Genomic DNA, 25,749 nt, shown 5'->3' on the forward strand with positions numbered 1-25,749 from the left:
ACAGTCAGGAAAGCTAAGGCTAGCTTTTTCAAAACAGAAATTTGCATCCTATAGCACTAATTCCAAAATGTTTTGGGACACTGTAAAGTCCATGGAGAATAAGAGCACCTCCTCCCAGCTGCCCACGGCACTGAGGCTAGGAAACACTGTCACCACCGATAAATCTACGATAATCGATCATTTCCATAAGTATTTTTCTACGGCTGGCCATGCTTTCCACCTGGCTACCCCTGAAGCACCTAAAGGACTCAGACCATGAGAAACAAGATTATCTGGTCTGATGAAACCAAGATTGAACTCTTTGGCCTGAATGCCAAGCGTCACGTCTGGAGGAAACCTGGCTTCATCCGTGCGGTAATGTAAGGGCTGTCTGAAGAGAGAGTGGACCAAAACGCAGCAGAGTTAGTGTTCATCATATTTAATTAAGGAAGAACACTCTACAAACAAAACAAGAAAAAACCGACAGCCAAACAGTCCTGTCAGGTGAAACACAATGACAGAAACAATTACCCACAAAACCCCAACGGAAAAACATGCACTTATGTGTGACTCCAAATCAACCACAACGAACTTCAGCTGTGCCTGATTGGGAGCCACACACGGCCCAAAACAAAGAAATACAAAACATAGAAAAAGAACATAGAACGCCCACCCAATGTAACACCCTGGCCTAACCGAAATAAAGAACAAAAAACCCCTCTCTATGGCCAGGGCGTTACAGGTAAAGCATGGTGGTGGCAGCATCCTGATGTGCGGATGCTTTTCAGTGGCAGGGACTGGGAGACTAGTCAGGATCGAGGGAAAGATGAACAGGATATCTCTACGCTCCGGTTGGAGATCCTGGATGAGACAGAAGGCCGACTGCACCTCACGGTGAGTCTCTGTGGCTGTATAACCACCGGTATATTTACTACCGAGATACAGGGTTTGGTTGGCATTGTCTTTGTCTATAACATTGCTTTTAAAAGTGTTGCCTCTGAAAAGGGCGTACAGTATTTGCAAAATGTTTTATCTCATTACTTTTTCATCACTTTTATTATCACCAATCGCTCATCACCGGGAATCATTCTCCTCAGACCACATTGTGTAAGAGTCATAACACGTTTCTTCTCCTGACAGTTGAAGGATCCGTTGTCCCGGCGATATGAAGTTCCTGTATCCACTGCCCAGTCCAGGGGTAACACTAACATCCAGGACCACCAATATGTCACTGAGTTTCAACCCGACCCTTTTGGGTTCATAGTGCGCTGAAAATCCAACGGCCGCATCCTGTGAGTATTCATTGTCTGTTGTTCTTTACGTCTAATATGTCTGGCACTGGTTAATTGATCAGATCTCATAAACCTGACATAAAACTGTTGTAACCATGTCATAGGCCTAACACATAAGATCAGTTAGGATTTATAGATCCCAAAGGGTAACTTGGCTTGCAGATACTACTGCACTGTTGGAGCTAGAAACACAAGCATTTCGCTACACCAGCAATAACTTCTGCTAAATATGTGTATGTGACCAATACAATTTCATTTGATTTATATCGCTGTGTTTCTACTTATAGCAGTCATAAGCATGACATAAGGTGCCCCTGTCCCTACTTATAGTTGTCATAAGCATGACATAAGATGCTCTCTGTCCTGACTTACAACTGTTATAAGCATGCCACCTCTGTCCTCTGTCTGTCAGTGTGAACACCACGGTGGCCCCGCTGCTGTATGCTGACCAGTACCTGCAGCTGTTTACCTCCCTGGCCTCCTCACTGGTGTCTGGGCTGGGGGAACACTACACCCCCCTCAGCCTGGACCTCAATTGGACCTCCCTCACCCTTTGGAACAGGGACATTGTGCCCCACGTGAGTCTAACATCACCATCATTATCGTCATCATTATCATTCATTTGTTTCCTTTTTAAATCATGGTCAGGAGTGGTAAGTAAGTGAGATGTGTCTTCTTTGTCCACCATGCAGGGCGATGCCAACCTTCATGGCTCCCATCCATTCTACATGGTGCAGGAGGGGGGTGGACAGGCTCACGGGGTCTTCCTGCTCAACAGTAATGCCATGGGTAAGAAAGCATGTTGCTCCATGTATCATATCCTTAAGCAGAAATGTTTTGTTCTAACAGGAAAGCTTTGGTTTGAGCTAGTAGAGTATCGAATCCCTCTTTTGACGATCTGACAATATCATGGGCATTACGCCTCGAACAGACCACCAAGACTGTTGGCCATGCTACTTAGCAGCTCTGCCCAGAATGTTGCCAGTCATTCTTTTTTTGTGTTCACATGGCACAGTACTTCAACTGTATCAGGATACAGGTTTACATGATTGAGCTGAGTTTGACCTCTACTTCTCTCTGTAGAGGTGGTGCTGCAGCCTAGCCCTGCTCTGACCTGGGTGGCTGTTGGAGGAATCCTGGACCTGTACATCTTCTTGGGCACTGACCCTCAGAGTGTTGTCAGACAGTACCTCCAGGTTATAGGTCTGGCTATATATGACCTTTAGCTGTAACTTCCTGTTACTGAATAACCTTTTCTTGTCTCCTATCCCAGTGTTGCTATGGTGGGTCAGGCCACTGGTGGGTCACAACAAATTACTTTTGGGTAATAGCTAAGGAAAAGATAGTGGCTGTCTGTGTCCCATTGTCCTAGTAGTCTGAACTTGCTCCCTGTCTTGCCTAGTTAAATAAAGGTTGAATAATAAAAAAAACATCTCCTTTCCTTCATCTCCTTTCACTTATGTGAAAGAACTAGACTGGTGAAAGCAAATACATTTTCCACCATTAGGCACCATCCACCATATAGGCATTATCCACCATAATATGGTGTGGTTTGTTTGGTGTCTGCTGTGAAGTAATACCACAACAAGTTAACTACTTGATTGATGAAAGCATGTCATCCAGCAAAGACAGCAGCGCAGTCATCAACTACATGCACCATTTCTTCACCAACTACGGAGTTGGGGAAACACGTGTGAACCTGAATTGTGATAACTGCAGTGGCCAAAAGAAGAACACGTTTGTGCTCTGGTATTGTGCCTGGTGGACCATACACAAGCTCCACCACAGTCTGGACCTTCACTTCCTGATCACATGCCACACAAGTTTTCCCGTGACTGGTGCTTCGGCCTCATCAAGCAGCGCTTCAGAAAGACCAGAGTGAACACTTTGTCTGAGATTGCTGGTGTTGTGAAGGACAGCACTGTGACAGGGGTCAACATCCCACAGCTGGTTGGACTGGAGGATGGTACGGTGCTGGTGGAAAGCTATGGCTGGCAACAACACCTGACTCTGTACTTCAGGCCGCTGCCACAATTCAAGCAGTACCAGCACTTCAGGTGAATATCATTTTCATTGCATTGTATGAGGTTATTCTTCTTATCTAAACTTGCGAGGTGAATTGATGTTGTGCAAGGTTGTAATGTCTTCTACATTTTTTTGGTTATTTCCTGTTTTACAGCTTCAATGCTCTGGAGCCTGGTGTTGTTGTCGCCAAGGAGCGTTCGGACACAGTCGGGACCAGGTTTCTGCTGCTGTGCAATGCTGACATCCTTCCTCCCATGGATGGTCTGCCTGTACAAGCACCACCTGAACTGGACACAGCTAGACAAACGTATGTTTTTGAGAAGATCAGGGAGTTTTGCGATGAAGAGGCTATGGACATCACATTCCCTGCACCAAAGGCAAGGCAGGACAGAAACAGGCTCTACAAATATAGATTCCCTTGTTCAGACGGATCAGTCATCAGCACTATCTGTAGTGCCTCTATTCAAATTACTCTCTCTTAACACACACGCCATACTTTTCTGCTACTATTATTTATCCTGCTGCTCAGCCATTTTACCCCTGAATGTATGCGTACACAGTTGAAGTCGAAAGTTTACATACACCTTAGCCAAATACATTTAAACTCAGTTTTTCACAATTCCTGACATTTAATCCTAGTAAACATTCCCTGTCTTAGGTCAGTTAGGATCACCACTTTATTTTAAGAATGTGAAATGTCAGAATAATAGTAGAGAGAATGATTTATTTCAGCTTTTATTTCTTTCATCACATTCCCAGTGGATCAGAATTTTACATACACTCAATTAGTATTTGGTAGCACTGCCTTTAAATTGTTTAATTAACTTGGGTCAAACAATTCAGGTAGCCTTACACAAGCTTCCCACAATAAGTTGGGTGAATTTTGGCCCATTCCTCCTGACAGAGCTGGTGTAACTGAGTCAGGTTTGTAGGCCTTCTTTCTTGCACACGCTTTTTCAGTTCTGCCCACAAATTTTGTATACGATTAAGGTCAGGGCTTTGTGATGGCCACTCCAATACCTTGACTTTGTTGTCCTTAAGCCATTTTGCCACAACTTTGGAAGTATGCTTGGGGTCATTGTCCATTTGGAAGACCCATTTGCGACCAAGCTTTAACTTCCTGATTGATGTCTTGAGATGTTGCTTCAATATATCTACATAATTTTTATTTCTCATGATCACATCTATTTTGTGAAGTGCACCAGTCCCTCCTGCAGCAAAGCACCCCCACAACATGATGCTGCCACCTCCGTGCTTCACGGTTAGGATGGTGTTCTTCAGCTTGCAAGCATCCCCCTTTTTCCTCCAAACATAACAATGGTCATTATGGCCAAACAGTTCTATTTTTGTTTCATCAGACCAGAGGACATTTCTCAGAAAAGTACAATCTTTGTCCCCATGTGCAGTTGCAAACCGTAGTCTGTCTTTTTTTATGGCGGTTTTGGAGCAGTGCCTTCTTCCTTGCTGAGTGGCCTTTCAGGTTATGTCGATATAGGACTCGTTTTACTGTGGATATAGATACTTTTGTACCTGTTTCCTCCAGCATCTTCACAAGGTCCTTTGCTGTTGTTCTGGGATTGATTTTTTTCTGAGATCTTGGCTGATTTCTTTAGATTTTCCCATGATGTCAAGCAAAGAGTCACTGAGTTTGAAGGTAGGCCTTGAAATACATCCACAGGTACACCTCAATTGACTCAAATGTTGTCAATTAGCCTATCAGAAGCTTCTGAAGCCAAGCTGTTTAAAGGCACAGTCAACTTAGTGTATGTAAACTTCTGACCCACTGGAATTGTGATACAGTGAATTATAAGTGAAATAATCTGTCTGTAAACAATTGTTGGAAAAATTACTTGTGTCATGCACAAAGTAGATGTCCTAACTGACTTTCCAAAACTATAGTTTGTTAACAAGAAATTTGTGGAGTGGTTGAAAAACGAGTTTTAATGACTCCAACCTAAGTGTATGTAAACTTACAACTTCAACTGTACATACACTTATAATTCTAACAGCTTTTTTGTTAGTAGAGTATTTAATTGTCTTAAAATACAGTTCAATTTATTTTTGTAAGATAAGAAAATGGGGTATTTTGTTTGTAAATTTACATTTGTGAATATGAAATGTGACCAAAAGAATAATGAAATTAATTACTTAAAATTGTTTCATCTTATTTCTATCATAGGTAAAGAATCCAAGCAGTACATCTCTCCACAAAAGTGTAAAATCTTCATCAATGTGTTCAATTGCCACAGTTTCCTTACATGAATACAATGCCAAAAAAAGATGCAACACTGTTTCTGGGTGGTCATTACAAAACGTACAATTTGAGTTCGTTTTTTCTTCATATAGTGGTTGGCAGGATAATATTTATGAAACATTTTAAAGGAAACTTCCTTAATTTTGTTAGCAAGTAGGTATGTGTGTGGCAACATCCAAACTTTTTTCCAACAGATATTATCAATAAATCCATTCTAATAAGGCATGACATAAGGTATAGATACAACATCCTGCTGAAACAAGGTTCGTATCGCTCTGTTGTTGAATGGACCAAAAGAGAAACGAATCTTTCCTACTGATGAGTCAAAACTTCGTAAATATCTTCTTATGTGGCATTGACATTAGTGATGTGCTTGAAACTAATAAATAAACCTATGTGACAGGGATGATAGGATTTGGCCCACTATTGTCACGGCCCCTCCTCTGCAGTGCAGGGGCGGTTCCTCCTACAGGCAGAGGAGGGTCGTTAGTGATTGGAGCTGGTGTGATTGGAGCCACCTGGGCTCAGGGTATTTAAAACTGCTTCACTAACCTCTCTCTCTCTCTCTCTCTCTCCCTGCTCCTCCAGGTATGATCCTGTTTTGTTTGTTCCTTTGTAGGTTTACTTAGTTTCCATTCAGTCATGTTCACACACACAGATTCATGCATCCATGCACCTTACATACACCCTACATTATGACATTTCCATACCGCATTCCTTTTTCTTTGTTTAAAGTTAATAGTTTTTTGGTTTACCATAAAGAACCTTTTGATTGGCCTATACCTGTTGTTCATGTCCCCTCATTTTTGCCACAGGCTATGAGCCGGCCTGTGACACTATCATAAAGTGTTGATATTTACATTTTATTACATTTATTTTTGTTGCTTTATGTCTCGAGAATAAAAATGTTTGTCCACCGGCCTCTTGAGGATTGACCACAAGTTCTCAATGGGATTAAGGTCTGGGGAGTTTCCTGGCCATGGACCCAAAATATCGATTTGTTTTGTTCCCGAGCCACTTAGTTATCACTTTTGCCTTATGGCAAGGTGCTCCATCATGCTGGGAAAGGCATTGTTCGTCACCAAACTGTTCCTGGATGGTTGGGAGAAGTTGCTCTCTTGGGATGTGTTTGTACCATTCTTTATTCATGGCTGTGTTCTTAGGCAAAATTGTGAGTGAGCCCACGCCCTTGGCTGAGAAGCAACCCCACACATGAATGGTCTCAGGATGCTTTACTGTTGGCATGACACAGGACTGATGGTAGCGCTCACCTTGTCTTCTCCGGACAAGCTTTTTTTTCCGGATGCCCCAAACAATCAGAAAGGGGATTCATCAGAGAGAATGACTTTACCACAGTCCTCAGCAGTCCAATCCTTGTACCTTTTGCAGAATATCAGTCTGTCCCTGATGTTTTTCCTGGAGAGAAGTGGCTTCTTTGCTGCCCTTCTTGACACCAGGCCATCCTCCAAAAGTCTTCGCCTCACTGTGCTTGCAGATGCACTCACACCTGCCTGCTGCCATTCCTGAGCAAGTTCTGTACTGGTGATGCCCCGATCCCGCAGCTGAATCAACTTTAGGAGACGGTCCTGGCGCTTGCTGGACTTTCTTGGGCGCCCTGAAGCCATCTTCACAACAATTGAACCGCTCTCCTTGAAGTTCTTGATGATCCGATAAATGGTTGATTTAGGTGCAATCTTACTGACAGCAATATCATTGCCAGTGAAGCCCTTTTTGTGCAAAGCAATGATGACGGCACGTGTTTCCTTGCAGGTAACCATGGTTGACAGAGGAAGAACAATGATTCCAAGCACCACCCTCCTTTTGAAGTTTCCAGTCTGTTATTCGAACTCAATCAGCATGACGGAGTGATCTCCAGCCTTGTCCTCGTCAACACTCACACCTGTGTTAACGAGAGAATCACTGACATGATGTCAGCTGGTCCTTTTGTGGCAGGGCTGAAATGCAGTGGAAATGTTTTTTTTGGGATTCAGTTAATTTGCATGGCACAAAGGGACTTTGCAATTAATTGCAATTCATCTGATCACTCTTCATAACATTCTGGAGTATATACAAATTGCCATCATACAAACTGAGGCAGCAGACTTTGTGAAAATTAATATTTGTGTAATTCTCAAAATGTTTGGCCACGACTGTATGTAAACTTCCGACTTCAACTGTAAATGGAACATGCAACAATTTCAAAGATTTTACTGAGTTACAGTTCATATAAGGAACGAAATGAATTAGGCCCTAATCTATGGATGTCACATGCCTGGGCAGGGGCGCAGCCATGGATGAGCCTGGGATAGGCCCACCCACTTGGGAGCCAGGCACAGTCAGAATGAGTTTTTCCCCACTAAAGGGCTTTATTACAGACATAAATACTCCTCCGTTTCATCGGCTTTCTGGGTGGCTGGTCTCAGACGATCCCGCAGGTGATGAAGCCGGATGTGGAGGTCCTGGGCTGGCGTGGTTACACACGGTCTGCAGTTGTGAAGCCAGTTGGACATACAGTACTGCCAAATTCTCTCAAACAATGTTGAAAGCGGCTTATGATAGAAAACGTTACATTCAATTCTCTGGCAACAACTCTGGTGGATATTCCTGCAGTCAGCATGCTCCCTCAAAACTTGAGACATCTGTGGTGTTGTGTGACAAAACTGCACATTTTAGAGTGGCCTTTTATTGCCCCCAGCACAAGTTGCACCTGTATAATAATCATGCTGTTTAATCAGCTTCTTGATATGCCACACCAGTCAGATGGATGGATTATATTTGCAAAGGAGAAATGCTGACTAACAGGGATGTAAAACAAATTTGTGCACACAATTTGAGAGGAATAAGCTTTTTCTGTGTATGGAAAATTTCTTAGATCTTTTATTTCAGGTCACGAAACATGGGACCAACACTTTTGCGTTTATATATATTTTTTTCGGTATACATCGTTGGACAGAAATTCGTAAAGCGCGCTCACTATTAAAAATGTATAGTTTTATTAGACAAGTTTAAAGATTGACATTTCGGCCTTCTTCAGAATAATCACAACAGGAATGGACAAGTTCATATAGGGCATTGGTGCTAATGAGAGACAGTGTGGTAGACCATACAGGTTGTTACTCAGGGTGTGGTGTGCTGTGGTCAATGTCTCCACCTAGTGATGAAAAACAAGTAAAACCAGCAAACAACAACTGGACAAGCTTTTTTCAACTACAGTAGGTGTAATTGATATACAACCATTACTATATATTTTGGGTATTGAAAAATAAACAACAGGGCTAAGCAAAACTAGAGAACACCAAAAAACAATCTTAGGCAATAACAGAGAACCATGTCTTTTCTACACAATATTTCTGCACAGTATTTCCATCTGAACATTCTGTAAAGTCGAACTCGACCCAGATGGATTCCATGATGGGACAGTGCACACATTAATCATCTATGTAATTAGTTTGTATTCTGAACATACATGTTAGACATTCATTAAACCTTACCACAACAGATAGTCATAATCAATCATCCCTTTATTATAGCAGGTTGTTGGCATAATAAAAACACATTTTATCCATAAACCTTACTGACCCCTGTGATGAGACCTCTCTTTCCAGTATGAGGAAGGCCTTCCACTTCCTAGTGGAATCATAGACTTATAAGGGTTGGAAGCAGCAGTTAGTCTTTCTCATAACAAAGGTCCCCAAAATACTGAAGGTCAAAGGTGAACACTGCGCTTCACTATGTAGTGATCTATGACTGTGTTACTGCAAATCCTGACAACAATGGATGGATTGCGATTGTTAGCATTGGTCATGTCAATTGTGAAATACAGGTGACTCCTGACAACATTTTTATTGTTTTCAACTGCATACCGTTATCATGCGCAATTACAGTAAATTAATGTAGGAAAAGAACACTGTCACACTTTTGAGCAGTGTGCATCTTATCCGAAGTGTGCTGAGTGATGAAATTAACAAAGTTGTAATGTTAATAATGCACCACGATTGGTCATACATCAACTATATTTGATCTGATTGTTCATACATCTACTATATTTGATCTGCATGCCTCATATTGAGAAATATTTGACTACTGTTGAATATACTTGAGTTTGCAACAACAGGGTAAAATATCGAGATGCTCACTTATGTGTTGTTGATGTCGTGGATATACCTTGGCTTCATGCCGTTTTGTTCTTCAGAGAAGGATGGGACATCTAGTTGACGTTGACCACTGAAGTTACGTTGACAACCCAAGTTAATTTCAGTAGACTTTACACAATGTACACTGTCCATCACAGTTCTAAGTATGTTAGAAGCATTGCCTACATACCTGCTTGTGGGTAGTTTGAACTCAACTATTTTTATTATGTGGTCCTATGGATTCATGGGTCTACCATTAAAATGTTTTTTTTTGTTTTTTTTATGCGTGAATTTCATGTGACTATTTTAGTATTGTTCACACATTTGCTAAACAGTCACACAATAACCATTCAAAACAAAAAGTTATGGCTACTTTATTAGACATGAGTTATTACATGATAAACTATAACTTTGCACTAGTCATTCTTCATTCAAAAAGACTATTAAAACTGGTTAGAAAAAAATACGTAAAATTAAAAATGAGAATCCTATAGAGGGGGACATTACATTGGGAAAACTATCAATACATTAATGAGAGAAGTACAAAGTTGTTTGGTCATCAAATACTACATTTTGTGCACAATACATATATGATATTACCCAGGCTTGCTGCATAAGACAAAATATAGTATTTAAAAAATATACAATATTCTTCAAGAAGGAAACAAAAACAACAGATCTCATGACTGCATAACTTGACAACACATTCCTTAATATTTTCAGTCCACATAATGGTTGAAAACTTGCAACAAAGCATTCAAACAGAAATAACTTTACACTTATGGTATGCAAAATATCCATACAATTGCCTTGCAAATTTTTTTTTACAGGCAGAAATTAATTCAGTCTTTTGACACTAAACTGAATTTTGTACACACACACAGTCTTCCTCTGACAATGTGCTCTAAAACATGCTCATTCGTTGGTATGTTGGTCCAAAATGTTCAGGAGATATTCCATAAGACTCCTTTTCTGGCAGCATCTGTCTAACTGGCCTCTCTGCCTTCTATTGCAACCCTACTTTTTCACAGTGACGTTGTACGCAACAGGTCCTCTAAATGTGAACCCCAAGTAGAATGTGATGTTTTCATTGCCATAGGGCACGGAGGCTGCTTTCAGATGAGGAATAGGGAACTTCTTCTCTTTTGGGCCCTCAAGGTACACTTTCCCATCTTCTGTCCACCCAGACACAGTCCTGAGCAGTTTTGCCATCTCTGGCATTTTCCACACCTCCCCACTGAACCACTTCATTCTCTTTTCTGAGATGGAGAGGACCTTTGTAATCGTTTCAACCTTGCTTTTGTGAACAATCTTGTCCCACCCACTTCCATTACTTAGGAAAAAGTGGGTGTAAATCCTTTTCTTTCTTTGTGGTATATCCTTCATTTTGGTCCAGTAGCTCCTTTTGAGGTACTCAACAGCTGATAGAACACTGTTGTATTTGGTCTCTTTTTCAGGGTCGGTGTCATGATCTTCTGGCCAGAAGAGCAAGATGAGCAGGAACAGAGCACTGGACAGGCACTTCCGTTTCTCTGTTGGGAACTGCTGACTGAGTTTCTGAAGGTCTTTCAGAGCAGCCAACTTTGGAGATTGGGTTGTAAGGCAACTCAGAGCAATATGAGCTGCTATGTAATTGACGAGATCCATTTGATCCAGCCTGGCCATCAGAGGGTTGCTGGGGTAGAGAGATATGATATTCTCTAGGACTTTGACTTGGTCGCTTTCTTTCTGGTCAGTCAGAAGGGAGAAGATCGAAGTTATATTCCCCCCACCAAGCCGGTAAATGACCATGCGTTTCATGAAAGGAGTTAAACTGCCAGGGTTCGACTGGCACAGCTTTGGGGCAATGCTGAGAGAGGCATCACTGAAATATTTACCATACTCAGAGGATGTTCTCACCAACCATGTCATTGGATGGTTTATTTTCATCTCAGAGCTTTCAATTGTCTCCTCCTCATCTGCACTGATGTCTGTCTGGAAGTAACTCAGGTCTTCCGAGATCCACTCCAGGGCTTCATGCAGTGTCCTTTGAAGGCCTTTGAAATTGATGTGAAAATTCTCCCAAGGCTTCTTCAGTTCCTCAGGAATGTAATCGTTGAGCAGGTACTTCATACATTCTGAGTGGCCATTCGTTTTCCTTGAGAAAACAGGCAATGAGAAAAAAAGCTTCAACAGGCTGAGGCCAACTTCAACTTCACCAAAAAAGCCACTGTTGTTCATGTTTTCGAGGTCCAATTTGGCAGATGTCTGACATTCTCTGAAACACTCCATTGCTTTCAGTGCAGTTTCAACAGCGTCTGCTGTATTTTCTGCCGTTTTTGGTACATTCTCAATTGCTTTGCACTTGATGTTGAACCATCTTCTGTATACCTGGCCTTTTGTGTCAAGAATGTAAGAGTTGTTTGGCATTTGTTTTGCTGCTATCTCAGCCCAATTTTTTGCCTCTTCAAACTTCTCATAGAAGTAGTTCAGGCGAGCAAGTTGCTGAGCAAAGAAAGCATCTTTGTTGAAGCGTTTGTATGCCTCCTTGAGGAGCTCGATTGCCTTGTCAGGGGTTTCCTTTTCATTCACATGTTCAATGAGAGGAGAGAAAAAGCTGTTTGATTTATCACCTTTACTTACTCTGCAACGTCTCATGAACAGGGCTCGCAAAAACTTAGCATAATCTTCTTTTCCAAATCTGTGCTCAAAAAGCACATCCTCGTGGAGAAGATCCATGGCCAACCCACTTTGCTGCTTTTGGTCACCAAGGAGCTGCTGAAGGATTTCCTTTGCAACAAGTGGATGAATGATTTGAACTGATTCAATGTGCGTCTTGTCATCTCTCAGATGTATAAAGACAAGTTTGGCCTGCTCACTCAGTGAACTCTCAAAAGCATGCTGGCGGAATCGATCCATATGAATGGTGAATAATAGCAGAGCTTCGCAATGGGACTGGGAAATGAATGAGTTCTGAACATAAGTGTTGAGCAATGCCACATACAGAATGAGCCGAGTGACACCTGCTTTATGATCAATGCCTTGTAGCAAATGTTTCACAAATTGCTCAACATACTCAACAATCTTCTGGTGTTCAAATTCTTCACTCATCAAGATGAATGTCAAGATGAATTCTGGCGGGTACTGTTCTTCAAGCTTCTGTCGTTTCCCAGCAAACTGTCTCTTCTCTTCTTTTGATAGTTTGTGAGTGACAGCTACATTCTGCAGTGGCGAGTCCTTGCACATCTTCTCTGGGTTATGTGATCGTCTGCAGCTCAACAGAATGAAGCACGGTGTTCCTTGTTTGATATTCTTAGTGTTGATGGCAAACTCTAATTCATTTCTCAGCTCATCAAGGTATTCTTTGTCACAGTCCTCAATCAGCAGGAGCACTGGGAGACATTTCTCAGGATCTTTTTCCTCATACTCTCGGAGTTGAACAGCATGTTCAGATACAGTGGCTGCTGAGTATGACTGCTTCACAACAGCACATCTTAGGTCTGTCCTCTTGTTCCATAACACTTGCCTTCCCACTGTGCTTCCACCGCTTCCTGGGTGATGGTAGATGTTGATACTGTTCACAGGTCTGTCTACACCCCATTTCATAGTGTCAGTGAGAAGTTTGGAGACATCCCTGTATGCATCCCTTTTAATCACTTCACCAACAAACTTCTTCTCTGCAAGCCAGAAATTCAACCAGGTCACTCTTCCCCCGTGGTAAAACTGGCTTTCAATGTTTTCTTTTTCTGCTTTGATGTAATCGTCGCTAGTTTCATCACAATGATTGACACTCAGGATTTCTAAGGAATACATCCTTTCCTCGTCACGAGTTTCAAGAAGGCACTGTCCTTTCAGGTAGATAGGCAAGTGTTTGGTGTCTCGAGATGTTACAGGTTGGATTCGCTGCAGTGTCACATCTACATGGCTCATTTTCATCCCGACAACACTGGAACGGTTCACAGTTTCTGTATCACACGAACCCTCTGCAAAACTTTGCCATTTCTGATAGTTATCCTCAGATTCTGAGATGCAAATGATGTCTTCATGACCTTCCATATCTGTGAAGAACTCATAGAAGGTGTGCAAAAGTGGTTTCTCAACTGGGGATGTGAGAAGGAAGACCACCAGGAATGCTCCTTTTGGCAAGATCTGTTTGCAGATCAATGAAACAGATTCCCTCAGGAGTGTAATTTTTGTTTTGATCCATGTCATCTCATCACAGGGGTTTTCATTCCCTTTGTAATCGCTTCGTCCATTGCAAAATATCCAGCTGGTTTGCTCAAACAAATGCAATTGGCTCACAAATTCGCCAATGCTCATACCACTTGGTATTTTGTAGTCCTGCATGAAATGCATATTTGCAGCATGGTGCTGAATATATTTACTGCACAGTCCTGACAGCTTGGAATCTGTGTCAAAGTCAAACACACAGAAAATGTTCATGTTGAGCAAGAAGTCAATGCTGCTCAAATCATCTGGTTTGAACTTGTTAGTGACAAGAATGTACCATTTCTCCTTTTCAATGAATTTCTTGCCACTGGTTACCAGCATGGTGAGTTTCCTTCCGAGGTCTTGGCAGATGGCCGGGGTGTTAACATATCGACAATGCTCAGCCTCTTCTCTTTGGGCATCTCTGTCTCGGACTCGCTGGTAGAAGTCATTTTGATCACTCACTGGCTCGGTTTTTGATCCTACCCTGTAATAGATTGTTTCCTTTTCATGCTCAATCTTGTTAGAGGACTCTTTGAAGTTCGGCAGGCGAACAGAGTACACTCGGTTCTTAACAATGCTTATGGAGGGAACAATATCAACCTCCACCACATATCTTTTTTCTGTGCTATTTATGTCCATGACCTCTATAAACTGAGGTGGGCGTATGCACTGTCGCACATGCTCGCTGTCAGAGCGAGAGAAACTCCTCTCAATGTGATCCAATGCATCAACATATATATCTTTCTCAAAAACCGGAACACCGATTATCTCACCATGCACATAGCCTGTATCATCCCTACTGTCCATCACACCAAAGTGGATTGTGCCATTTGATCTGATATTCATGCAGCCACTACCGAATTTGAGAACCTCTTTGGCAAGTTTTGCCTGTAGTCTTGTGCGGTCCAATTTGGCAGCTTTTTCAAGTGACTTGTACTCATGACAGGGAGATATCAGATCAAATACACCAGATTCAGGTTGCAGAACACTATGTTTGACATATGTGAAATCAATGCCTTCTTTGCCAAATGGCCGTGGCTTGCAGTCCCTCTTTGTGGGTAACACACAGACAAACTGATCTTGGTGTGCTTGTGGCTCTGCTTCTGGACATATTTGGTCTGTTTCATCCTTCTTGTGATCAACATCTTTCTTTCCCTTTTTACCTCCCTTTTGTCTGCCATGACCACTTTGCGGACTTCCCTTTATTTGTAGCTCATTTCTTTTTCTGATGATCAGCCGAGCCACTAAGGATGTTATTCCGGTCTCTTGTTTCAGATCATCTTCTGTAAGTTGTAAAAGAATTTGCCCATTGACCTCCTCCTTTTCAAGTCTCTGAATATACTCCTCTTTCACTCCTATAGATCTCATCCAAGAGCTGACGTCATACTCTGTCCATTTCTCAATTGGCAGCACACTAAAGTCTTCCACTGGGTCGTGAAAAACAAAGTCATCGATTTATTAAACAAACATACACAGCAAAGTCACAAAAACAGCTGTTCTTTCAATTATTCGTTTTGATATCTCACATGTGGGATTCACCAGAATCTCAGAAGCTATTACACACGTCTGTAGGAGGCAGACAGATTGGGTAGTGAATGAGGTGAGCCCTACCCCTCATTATAAGGGGCCACTCACTCCCCCTCTGGTTATTCTCACCTCTCTTCCACACGAATAGTACTACTCTAAACTCTCCTCAGCATGACTTGATCTGTTTTTCTTTTCAACTGTTCACTAGTGTGCCGCAAGGAAAGTCGCTTCATGTAGAATTAGCTTTTCCGCTTTTTCTTCCCTTTGTCTCCTGTGATAGCTAGCATCACATGACTAGCTAATGAGACAACCTGGCTAGCTCACCGCAAGGCTAGCTATCATACCGACTAGAGGGTAGAATTGCTAGCTCGCTCTCTCTTTTAGCTCAATCCACTACCATGCCACGTTGACTAGACCCTTCATCCTAGCGTCACTGCTTATTGGTCGAGAGCCACACTTTTGATTGTTGCGAGACTAACAAAGCGCTAGCTTCGTTTGGCTTACATTGTGCTAACTAGCTAGGGTACTAGCCCATGAGGTGAAAGCTAGCTACGTTCACATTGTTAAAGGATTAGCTTTCTCCGCCTAGCACTGTGCTAACTTGCTACATGCTTCATCTCCTGTGGTAGCTAGTGTCACACAGCTAGCTACTGAGACTTGGTTAACCCACACTGCAAGGCACAAGTTAACTTGGCTTGCTCGTTGGAAAGCAAGCTATCCAGGAGTTTCCTATGTGCACATATGGTAGCACAAGCACTGCTATCTATAACAACCGTAGCCCACATGCTGGTTGCTGGCACTCTTCCACTTATGGCGGTATCACCAGCTTGCTCTTTCATTTAGTACATCAAATATTCACTTGTTTCTTTGGCTAAACTGACTGGTTACATCTCACCGTGCTACGGTCAAAAAAGATTCTCTAGACCGAAGAAGCAACAGTACTCATGCGGATAACGAGGTGCTAGCTATAGCTAGAATATTAGCCCACTGGGTGAATACTAGCTAGCTAACACAGAAAGCCTCACGGTTAAGCGTCAACTAGCACGCACATAACCCAGTTAGCAATACTTTTCTCCCAGAGTTAAAAAGGGCCCCCGTACCCCATGTGAATCAAACATGCTCAGGCGGCTCTCTAACGAGTCCTGCAAGATTTGTAAGGTTTTAACCAAGTACCAGCCCATGCTAGCGTAAGCTACGCCACTAGCCATCACGACGAAAGCTAGCTAGCTACCTACTAACATCTACAGTTGAAGTCGGAAGTTTACATACACTTAGGTTGGAGTCATTAAAACTCGTTTTTCAACCACTCCACAAATTTCTTGTTAACAAACAATAGTTTTGGCAAGTCGGTTAGGACATCTACTTTGTGCATGACACAAGTAATTTTTCCAACAATTGTTTACAGACAGATTATTTCACTGTATCACAATTCCAGTGGGTCAGAAGTTTATATACACTAAGTTGACTGTGCCTTTAATAAACAGCTTGGAAAATTCCAGAAAATTATGTCATGGCTTTAGAAGCTTCTGATAGGCTAACTGACATCATTTGAGTCAATTGGAGGTGTACCTGTGGATGTATTTCAAGGCCTACCTTCAAACTCAGTGCCTCTTTGCTTGACATCATGGGGAAAATCAAAAGAAATCAGCCAAGACCTCAGAAAAAAATTGTAGACCTCCACAAGTCTGGTTCATCCTTGGGAGCAATTTCCAAACGCCTGAAGGTATCACGTTCATCTGTACAAACAATAGTACGCAAGTATAAACACCATGGGACCACGCAGCCGTCATACCGCTCAGGAAGGAGACGCGTTCTTTCTCCTAGAGATGAAGGTACTTTGGTGCGAAAGGTGCAAATCAATCCCATAACAACAGCAAAGGACCTTGTGAAGATGCTGGAGGAAACGGGTACATAATTATCTATATCCACTGTAAAACGAGTCCTATATCGACATAAGCTGAAAGACCGCTCAGCAAGGACGAAGCCACTGCTCCAAAACCGCCATAAAAAAGACAGACTACGGTTCGCAACTGCACATGGGGACAAAGATCGTACTTTTTGGAGAATTGTCCTCTGGTCTGATGAATCAAAAATAGAACTGTTTGGCCATAATGACCATAGTTATGTTTGGAGGAAAAAGGGGGAGGCTTGCAAGCTGAAGAACACCATCCCAACCGTGAAGCACGGGGGTGGCAGCATCATGTTGTGGGGGTGCTTTGCTGTAGGAGGGACTGGTGTACTTCACAAAATAGATGGCATCATGAGGAAAGAGAAGTATGTGGATATATTGAAGCAACATCTCAAAGACATCAGTCAGGAAGTTAAAGCTAGGTCACAAATGGGTCTTCCAAATGCACTGACCTCAAGCATACTTCCAAAGTTGTGGCAAAATGGCTTAAGGACAACAAAGTCAAGGTATTGGAGTGGCAATCACAAAGCCCTGACCTCAATCCCATAGAAAACTGAAAAAGCGTGTGTGCAAGCAAGAAGGCCTACAAATTCACCCAATTTATTGTGGGACGCTTGTGGAAGGCTACCTGAAACGTTTGACCCAAGTTAAACAATTTAAAGGCAATGCTACCAAATACTAATTGAGTGTATGTACACTTCTGACCCACTGGGAATGTGATGAAAGAAATAAAAGCTGAAATAGATCATTCTCTCTACTATTATTCTGACATGTCACATTCTTAAAATAAAGTGGTGATGCTAACTGACCTAAAACAGGGATTTTTTTACTGGGATTAAATGTCAGAAATTGTGAGACACAGTGGATAATAAGAAGACACAGTGGCAGAATAAATTCAACCCCACCTTTGTTTCATCACAAAACAGGAGAGCAACCTCTGTCCGGTGAAGTCCACAAAGCATATTGCATGTAACAAACAGTAACATGACCTACAGCGTGGTCAAGCAAGTTATTGTTTTCGACCACTAAACTACTATTGAGTTCAAACCATTGAGAGTTACCTTAAGTCCCAAAGAAAAAAAGGAACTGCCGCCACTTTTCCAGCACCATTTCAACTTCAACATCATCAAATCACCTATGCTTAGTCATATACATTGACAACGAAAAGATACCAAAAACAATTTAGTCCAATCAACGTAAGCTAAAGGATATGGCTGTCCATGGTTCTGATGTGTCTGTGTGTGCGTGCGCGTTCGTACAAGTAGCATAAACATGTTGACTCACTCTACTTGTAGAAAAACGCCAATGCCATCCTCCTCTCTATCATGTTGACGAAACGGTCTATCACTCTGTCATACAGTACACGCTTTTAGTTTTTGTTGTCCCAGGCTACCTGGCTAAAATGCCTGCTCGCTAGCCTAACTTCCTTTCATGGGCAACAATGAGCCAGCTAGTTAACATTAACATACTACATCTAGCTACATATCGTCGGATGTGGCAGGGCTTGAAAACTATTACGGACTGCAAAGGGAAACCCAGATGCGAGCTGCCCAGTGACACGAGCCTACCAGATGAGGTAAATGCCTTTTATGCTCCCTTCGAGGCAAGCAACACTGAAGCATGCACGAGAGCACCAGCTGTCCTGGATGACTGTGTGATAACGCTCTCGGTAGCCGATGTGAGCAAGACCTTTAAACAGGTCAACATTCACAAAGCCGTGGGGCCAGATGGATTACCAGGACGTGTACTCAAAGCATGTGCGGATCAACTGGCAAGTGTCTTCACTGACATTTTCAACCTCTCCCTGACCGAGTCTGTAATACCTACACGTTTCAAGCAGACCACCATAGTCCCTGTGCCCAAGAAAGCGAAGGTAACCTGCCTAAATGATTACCGCCCGTAGCACTCACGTTTGTAGCCATGAAGTGCTTTGAAAGGCTGGTCATGGCTATCATCAACAGCATCTTCCCGGATACCCTAGACCCACACCTAGACCCGCTCGGCATCTGACCATAAGACGCTACAGAGGGTGGTGCGTACGGCCCAGTACATCCCTGGGGTCAAGCTTCCTGCCATCCAGCTTCCTGCCATCCGGTGTCAGAGGAAGGTCCAAAAAATTGCCAAAGACTCCAGTCACCCAAGTCATAGACTGTTCTCTCTGCTACCGCAAGGTAAATTGTGCGATCGCCAATATACCATAGAAGAAGACTTCACTCTGAGGCACATCGATCTGCAGGTTGAACATGAGGAGATTGTAGACTCCTAAATTAATAGTGCAGTTTGTTTAGGCAGTTTTACAGCTAACTAACTACTTCATATGCTGATATTGTCTTTGGTATTATTGTATGTAGCTACGTTTGCTAGTTAGCCACTCGAGGACACAGGAGTGAACTGTTGACTGCCCTTCTCTGCTGCTGGGGGGTACCCAACACATCGTCGAATGCCGAATCAACTACTCAAACACCGAAAATGCCTGCTGCGGCCAGCCCTGCTGCAGAGTCGAAGGCTTTGTCTATGACTACGCTTGTAGCTGAGCTAGCAAAACCATGAAGTAGCCTAAAAGAGGATATGGCTTCTCTCATCAGCACTTCGCTGGCACCTCTCCAAACTTTAATTGATGCCTTTCGAGAAACAGTTAATACTTTTGGGCAACGCCTCACTATGCTAGAAGGTTTCTCCACTGACAACACCGAGTGGATTGTCGAGCTAGAGGCAGCTGTCTCTCATATGAAAACGGTCAACACAGCTTTACTTTCCAAGGTAGATTCGTTGGAGAATTATACCAGAAGGGGAATATCCGTATCGTTGGCGACTTGAAACTGGAGTCAACCCTGTGAAATTTGTCTCTGGCATGTTGGTGGAAGTGATGGGCAACGGTGTCTTTGACAAGATGCCGGAGCTCGACCGAGCACATAGATCCCTCACCCCGAAACCCAACTCAGGGGAGCAGCCTAGGGCGATCATAAACCACTTTCATCATTACCAAGACAAGGAATGTGTAATGCGGCCTTCCCTGTGGCTCAGTTGGTAGAGCATGGTGTTTGCAACGCCAGCACGGTGTGTGCAACGCCAGGGTTGTGGGTTCGATTCCCACGGGAGGCCAGTACAAAAAATGCATGAAATGAAAAGTATGCATTCACTACTGTAAGTCGCTCTGGATAATTAACTTGCTATATCTAATATTGTATAGCTTTGGAATCGTGACATTACGTACTTTAGAGGAAAATATGCACTTTTTTCGACATATACATTGACTTTGAGAAGGGATTGCGTGACAATTAATTTAGCAACCCCGTGACGCAGCATGACAACGTGAACGCGATTGGTCGACAGTCTGCTGGGTGGGGCGTTAAACGTTACTTCGTTCATTGGATTCCTATCTCCTTTCTATAATATCTCTAGCAACAGCATCATGCAATGCACCCTGGACTGAAGAGGCAGACAAATAGGAAAATGTGCTAGACCCTCCGCTAAATTACACATTTCTTGAGGTAGGAATATCGCAATAATGACATCGGCCAGTATTGAAATCTGTATCATAGCGAAAACTACTATCTAACAGTCGTATTTCCAGTGTAGTGAGAGCAACTTTATCACAGTGATACATCATATGGTCGGATATCTGCCTGCTTGGACGCCAAGAACTCAGATACACATGAAAACATAAAATGACAGTGGCAACCCGCCATTCAGGGCAGGTGGGGCTAAAATTATGGCCCTCAAAGCAGCCCTGAATGACGAGTAGCCACTGAAAATGACCCAGGGAATCGAAAGAACATCACACAGAGATGCACAAAAACAATATAACAAGTCGTATAAGAAGTCGTCCAATAATAATTTGGCCACATATGCTTCCGGCAGACCCAGTTATTCAAGAAAGCTTAACACGCGCTCTGCCTCCTCTCCAATCCAAGCGGGTATTGCTTACACACCTAGAACCTAACGCTTCAATATAACCAAAATATTTGTAATTTAACTTTAATGTATTACCTTTTTATGTGGCATAAACACAACTAGTCAGTGTTTTAATTTAATTAGGCTACTTCAAAAGTCTTCTGTCGGCATGCGCACCGTCATCCAAAATATAATTCCAGCATTCTCGAAATGGCTTTGCATTAACCAGGTTTCCATCCATCCTTTTAACGCTAGTAAAGTAGCCTACATATCTGATAAAACATTTCACAACATCATGGAAAAGCATGCAGTGTATTAGGCTACAGATTAAATGATAAACTTCACAGGGTGGTGAAAGAGCACAGTGATAAGGAATAAATATCAATAGACTTATTCTGGTGACATGATTGATGTCGGCTTCCATTTGACATATAAAATAATTTAGCCCATAATTTGTCCATAATCATCTCATGTATTAGATTATACCTGCACTGTATGTGCAAGAGAGCCAATACCTGCACGTGCCGATAAAAGACTGGGTACATTCGCTAAACCTACTGTAACAACTCCATAGGTGGAGGAGTGTGTCACGTGTGGTACTGCAAAACCAAGAGACAGACAAGTCAATTCAGCACTCAAAGGGGATTTATTAACTTAAAAATTGGTTCACAGGTAGCTTGGGGAATCTTCATGTCCCAAAAGAATGTTCTCACAAAGAAAAATGGCCAATACTCAAAATCAACAACTGGCCCTTTATGGCAGTAACTGAACATAAACCTCAATCACTGGGGAAGGTCATTTTTACCCGAGGGCAGAGAGAGCTTCAAACCTTCAGCATTGGGTGCTGACTGGTCCAATGTTTGCGACAGAGGTTTGGCGTGTCCTCCTCAGGGCTCTCTCACCCCCCCTGAATTCCACTGCCTCCCCATGTTCTGCCACCCTAATTGCAGCCAGCTGTACAAGATGTGCAGCTGCAGTCAATTAAGTATCCGCAGAGATTCCACACCTTGTAATGAGTGGTTTAGCCACCAGGTGGGGTCAAAAGCCAGCCTTACACCCCTCTGGTGCTCGCACTACACAACATTTTTTGTGACAAAACCATCAGACCTAGAGTAGAAAATGCTATGGAAACCCAATTAACTTGTATTTTTTATTCGGTACATGGGAATTTAACCTCAAAAGTAATTTTTATGTGCACTACATATTTACGGACAGACTTATCTGCAACAACTCAATTTAAATGAGATGGAAACACAACTCAAATGAGAAAATGCAGCAGGGTTTCCCTTAGCTGGTAATTGCCGGCTTTTGGACAATACATTTTTTTCCAAGCAGGTAAATAACATTGTAGTGGGCCAAACCCCATCATTAAATTTGCCGATGACACAACAGTGTCAGCCTGATCACCGACAACAACGAGACAGCCTATAGGGAGGAGGTCAGAGACCTGGCCATGTGGTGCCAGGACAACAACCTCTTCCTCAACGTGATCAAGACAAAGGAGATGATTGTGGACTACAGGAAAAAGAGGACCGAGCACGCCCCCATTCTCATTGACGGGGCTGCAGTGGAGCAGGTTGACAGCTTCAAGTTCCTTGGTGTCCACATCACCAACAAACTAACATGGTTCAAGCACACCAAGACAGTCATGAAGAGGGCACGACAAAACCTATTCCCCCTCAGAAGACTGAAAAGATTTGGCATGGGTCCTCAGATCCTCAAAAGGTTCTACAGCTGCACCATCGAGAGCATCCTGACTGGTTGCATCACTGCCTGGTATGGCAACTGCTCGGCCTCCGACCGCAAGACACTACAGAGTAGAGGTCGACCGATTATGATTTTTCAATACCGATACCGATTATTGGAGGACCAAAAAAAGCCGAAACCGATTAATCAGCCGTTTTTTATTTATTTTTTATTTTATATATATTTATTTTTTAATTTAAAATTTGTATTTTATTTATTTATTTGTAATAATGACAATTACAACAATACTGAATGAACACTTATTTTAACTTAATATAATACATCAATAAAATCAATTTAGCCACAAATAAATAATGAAACATGTTCAATTTGGTTTAAATAATGCAAAACAAAGTGTTAGAGAAGAAAGTAAAAGTGCAATATGTGCCATGTAAGAAAGCTAACGTTTAAGTGCCTTGCTCAGAACATGGGAACATATGAAAGCTGGTGGTTCCTTTTAACATGAGTCTTCAATATTCCCAGGTAAGAAGTTTTAGTTTGTAGTTATTATAGGAATTATAGCACTATTTCTCTCTATACGATTTGTATTTCATATACCTTTGACTATTGGATGTGCAACCAGAGTGAGGACAGACATTTTTTGGAATAAGCGTGATGAGTGAAAAACGCAATGAAATAGACCACTCCCTACCCGGTGTCTTATTCTGCCGCTATACAACTTCGTATGCGTTGTTTTTTGGCAACCTTGTGATTTACGAAGTTTTTGGAATAGATTCCTGTTGGAACGTTCCTGTCACGTCCTGGCCAGTAAAAGGGGTTATTTGTCATTGTAGTTGGTCAGGGCGTGGCAGGGGGTGTTTGTTTTGTGTGGTTGGGTATTGTGGGTTTAGGTTCTAGTTTTCCTATTTCTATGTTTATCTAGCTTTTCTAGTTCTATGTGAGTTTTGTCAATGACCTCCAATTAGAGGCAGCTGGTTGTTGTCTCTAATTGGAGGCCATATTTAGTTTTGTTTGTTTTCACTGGGTTGTGTGGGTGGTTGTTTCTAGTATAGTCTATGCACCTTACTGGACTGTTTTCGTCATTTGTTTTGTATTGATCAAGTGTTTTCTTTAATAAATAAGAGGATGAGCACTTTACCCGCTGCGTTTTGGCCCCCCTTCAACGACGCTTGTTACAGTTCCACAAATTATACCCACCCGGCTTGAAGTCATAAACAGCGCAATGCTTGAAGCACAGCGAAGAGCTGCTGGCAAAACGCAGTAAAGTGCTGTTTGAATGAAAGCTTACGAGCCTGCTGGTGCCTACCACCGCTCAGTCAGACTGCTCTATCAAATCATAGACTTAATTATAATATAATAAACACACAGAAATACGAGCCTTAGGTCATTAATATGGTCGAATCCGGAAACTATCATCTCGAAAACAATTTTTTTTTCTTTCAGTGAAATACAGAACCGTTCCGTATTTTATCTAACGGGTGGCATCCCTAAGTCTAAATATTCCTGTTACATTGCACAACCTTCAACGTTATGTCATAATTACGTAAAATTCTGGCAAATTAGTTCGCAACGAGCCAGGCGGCCCAAACTGTTGCATATACCCCGACCCTGCGTGCAATGAACGCTAGAGATGTGACACAATTTCATGTTAGCAGGCAATATTAACTAAATATGCAGGTTTAAAAATATATACTTGTGTATTGATTTTAAAGAAAGGCATTGATGTTTATGGTTAGGTACATTGGTGCAACGACAGTGCTTTTTTCGCAAATGCGCTTGTTAAATCAACACCCGTTTGTCGAAGTAGGCTGTGATTCAATGAGAAATTAACAGGTACCGCATCGATTATATGCAACGCAGGACACGTTAGATAAACTAGTAATATCGTCAACCATGTGTAGTTAACTAGTGATTATGTTAAGATTGATATTTTTTTATAAGATAAATTTAATGCTAGCTAGGAACTTACCTTGGCTTCTTTCTTCCTTCTTTCGCGTACCAGGTAGTCTGCCTGCCATGCAGGCTCCTCGTGGAGTGCAATGTAAGGCAGGTGGTTAGAGCGTTGGACTAGTAACCGAAAGTTGCAAAAACGAATCCCCCCTGAACAAGGCAGTTAACCCCCGTTCCTAGGCCGTCATTGAAAATAAGAATGTGTTCTTAATCTGACTTGCCTAGTTAAATAAGGCTGTAAAATATATATATCTATATATATATATAATATATAAAAATCTGCAAATCGGTTGCCAAAAATACCGATTACCGATTGTTATGAAAACTTGAAATCGGCCCTAATTAATCGGCCATTCCGATTAATCGGTCAACCTCTACTACAGAGGGTAGTGCGAAGGGCACAGTACATCACTTCACTGGGCCAAGCTTCCTGCCATTCAGGACCTCTATACCAGGCGGTGTCAGAGGAAGGCCCTAAAAATGGTCAGACTCCAGCCACCCTAGTTATAGACTGTTCTCTCTGCTAAGTCTAGGTCCAAGAGGCAAGCAGTACCGGAGGGCCAAGTCTAGGTCCAAGAGGCTTCTAAACAGCTTCTACCCCCAAGCCATAAGACTCCTGGACATCTAGTCAAATGGCTACCCAGACTATTTGCATTGCCCCCCTCCCCTCCCTCTCCATGCCACTGCCACTCTGTTGTCATCTATGCATAGTCACTTTAATTAACTCTACCTACATGTACATACTACCTCAACTAACCGGTGCCCCCGCCCATTGACTCTGTACCGGCACCCCCCTGTATATATTGTTATTTTTTACTACTGCTCTTTAATTACTTCTTACTTTTATCTCTTATTCTTATCTGTATTTTTTTAAACTGCACTGTTGGT

General features: G+C 42.3%; 2 protein-coding genes and 1 long non-coding RNA gene across 4 annotated transcripts in view; 2 read left to right on the forward strand and 1 right to left on the reverse strand.

The window, feature by feature from the left end:
- Positions 1-759: 759 nt before the first annotated feature.
- On the forward strand, positions 760-1,768 carry LOC115205213 (uncharacterized). The gene is made up of 3 exons (XR_003880562.1): positions 760-873; positions 1,120-1,271; positions 1,684-1,768. It is a non-coding gene; the product is annotated as an uncharacterized LOC115205213 (long non-coding RNA).
- Positions 1,765-2,701, forward strand: LOC115205120 (lysosomal alpha-glucosidase-like). 2 transcript variants are annotated; one of them, XR_003880557.1, is made up of 3 exons: positions 1,765-1,849; positions 1,964-2,060; positions 2,355-2,701. XR_003880557.1 is itself a non-coding variant. In XM_029770831.1 (2 exons), exons 1-2 carry the CDS (start codon positions 1,958-1,960, stop codon positions 2,495-2,497), a joined length of 246 nt encoding a protein of 81 aa, XP_029626691.1. In that variant the 5' UTR covers positions 1,881-1,957; the 3' UTR covers positions 2,498-2,701. The 2 variants fall into 2 exon arrangements, 1 of the variants encoding a protein (XP_029626691.1); XM_029770831.1 differs by lacking the exon at positions 1,765-1,849 and having other exon boundaries at positions 1,881-2,060.
- A 5,819-nt stretch (positions 2,702-8,520) lies between these two features.
- Positions 8,521-25,749, reverse strand: part of LOC115205379 (sterile alpha motif domain-containing protein 9-like) — a 41,902-nt gene continuing 24,673 nt past the window's right edge. The window contains exon 4 of the mRNA XM_029771314.1: positions 8,521-15,301. Within this exon, the coding sequence (XP_029627174.1) occupies positions 10,701-15,301 (4,601 nt within the window). The 3' untranslated portion in view covers positions 8,521-10,700. The remainder of the gene's footprint in view (positions 15,302-25,749) is intronic.

Source organism: Salmo trutta, chromosome 1, assembly GCF_901001165.1.
Source record: "Salmo trutta chromosome 1, fSalTru1.1, whole genome shotgun sequence".
NCBI classification, from domain to species: domain Eukaryota; kingdom Metazoa; phylum Chordata; class Actinopteri; order Salmoniformes; family Salmonidae; genus Salmo; species Salmo trutta.

Bases quoted from the DNA above. Each gene is read 5' to 3' on its own strand.
- LOC115205120 (XM_029770831.1), top strand. From the start codon at position 1,958: ATGCAGGGCGATGCCAACCTTCATGGCTCCCATCCATTCTACATGGTG. The intron at 2,061-2,354 runs GTAAGAAAGCAT...TTCTCTCTGTAG, and splicing joins GCTCAACAGTAATGCCATGG to AGGTGGTGCTGCAGCCTAGC.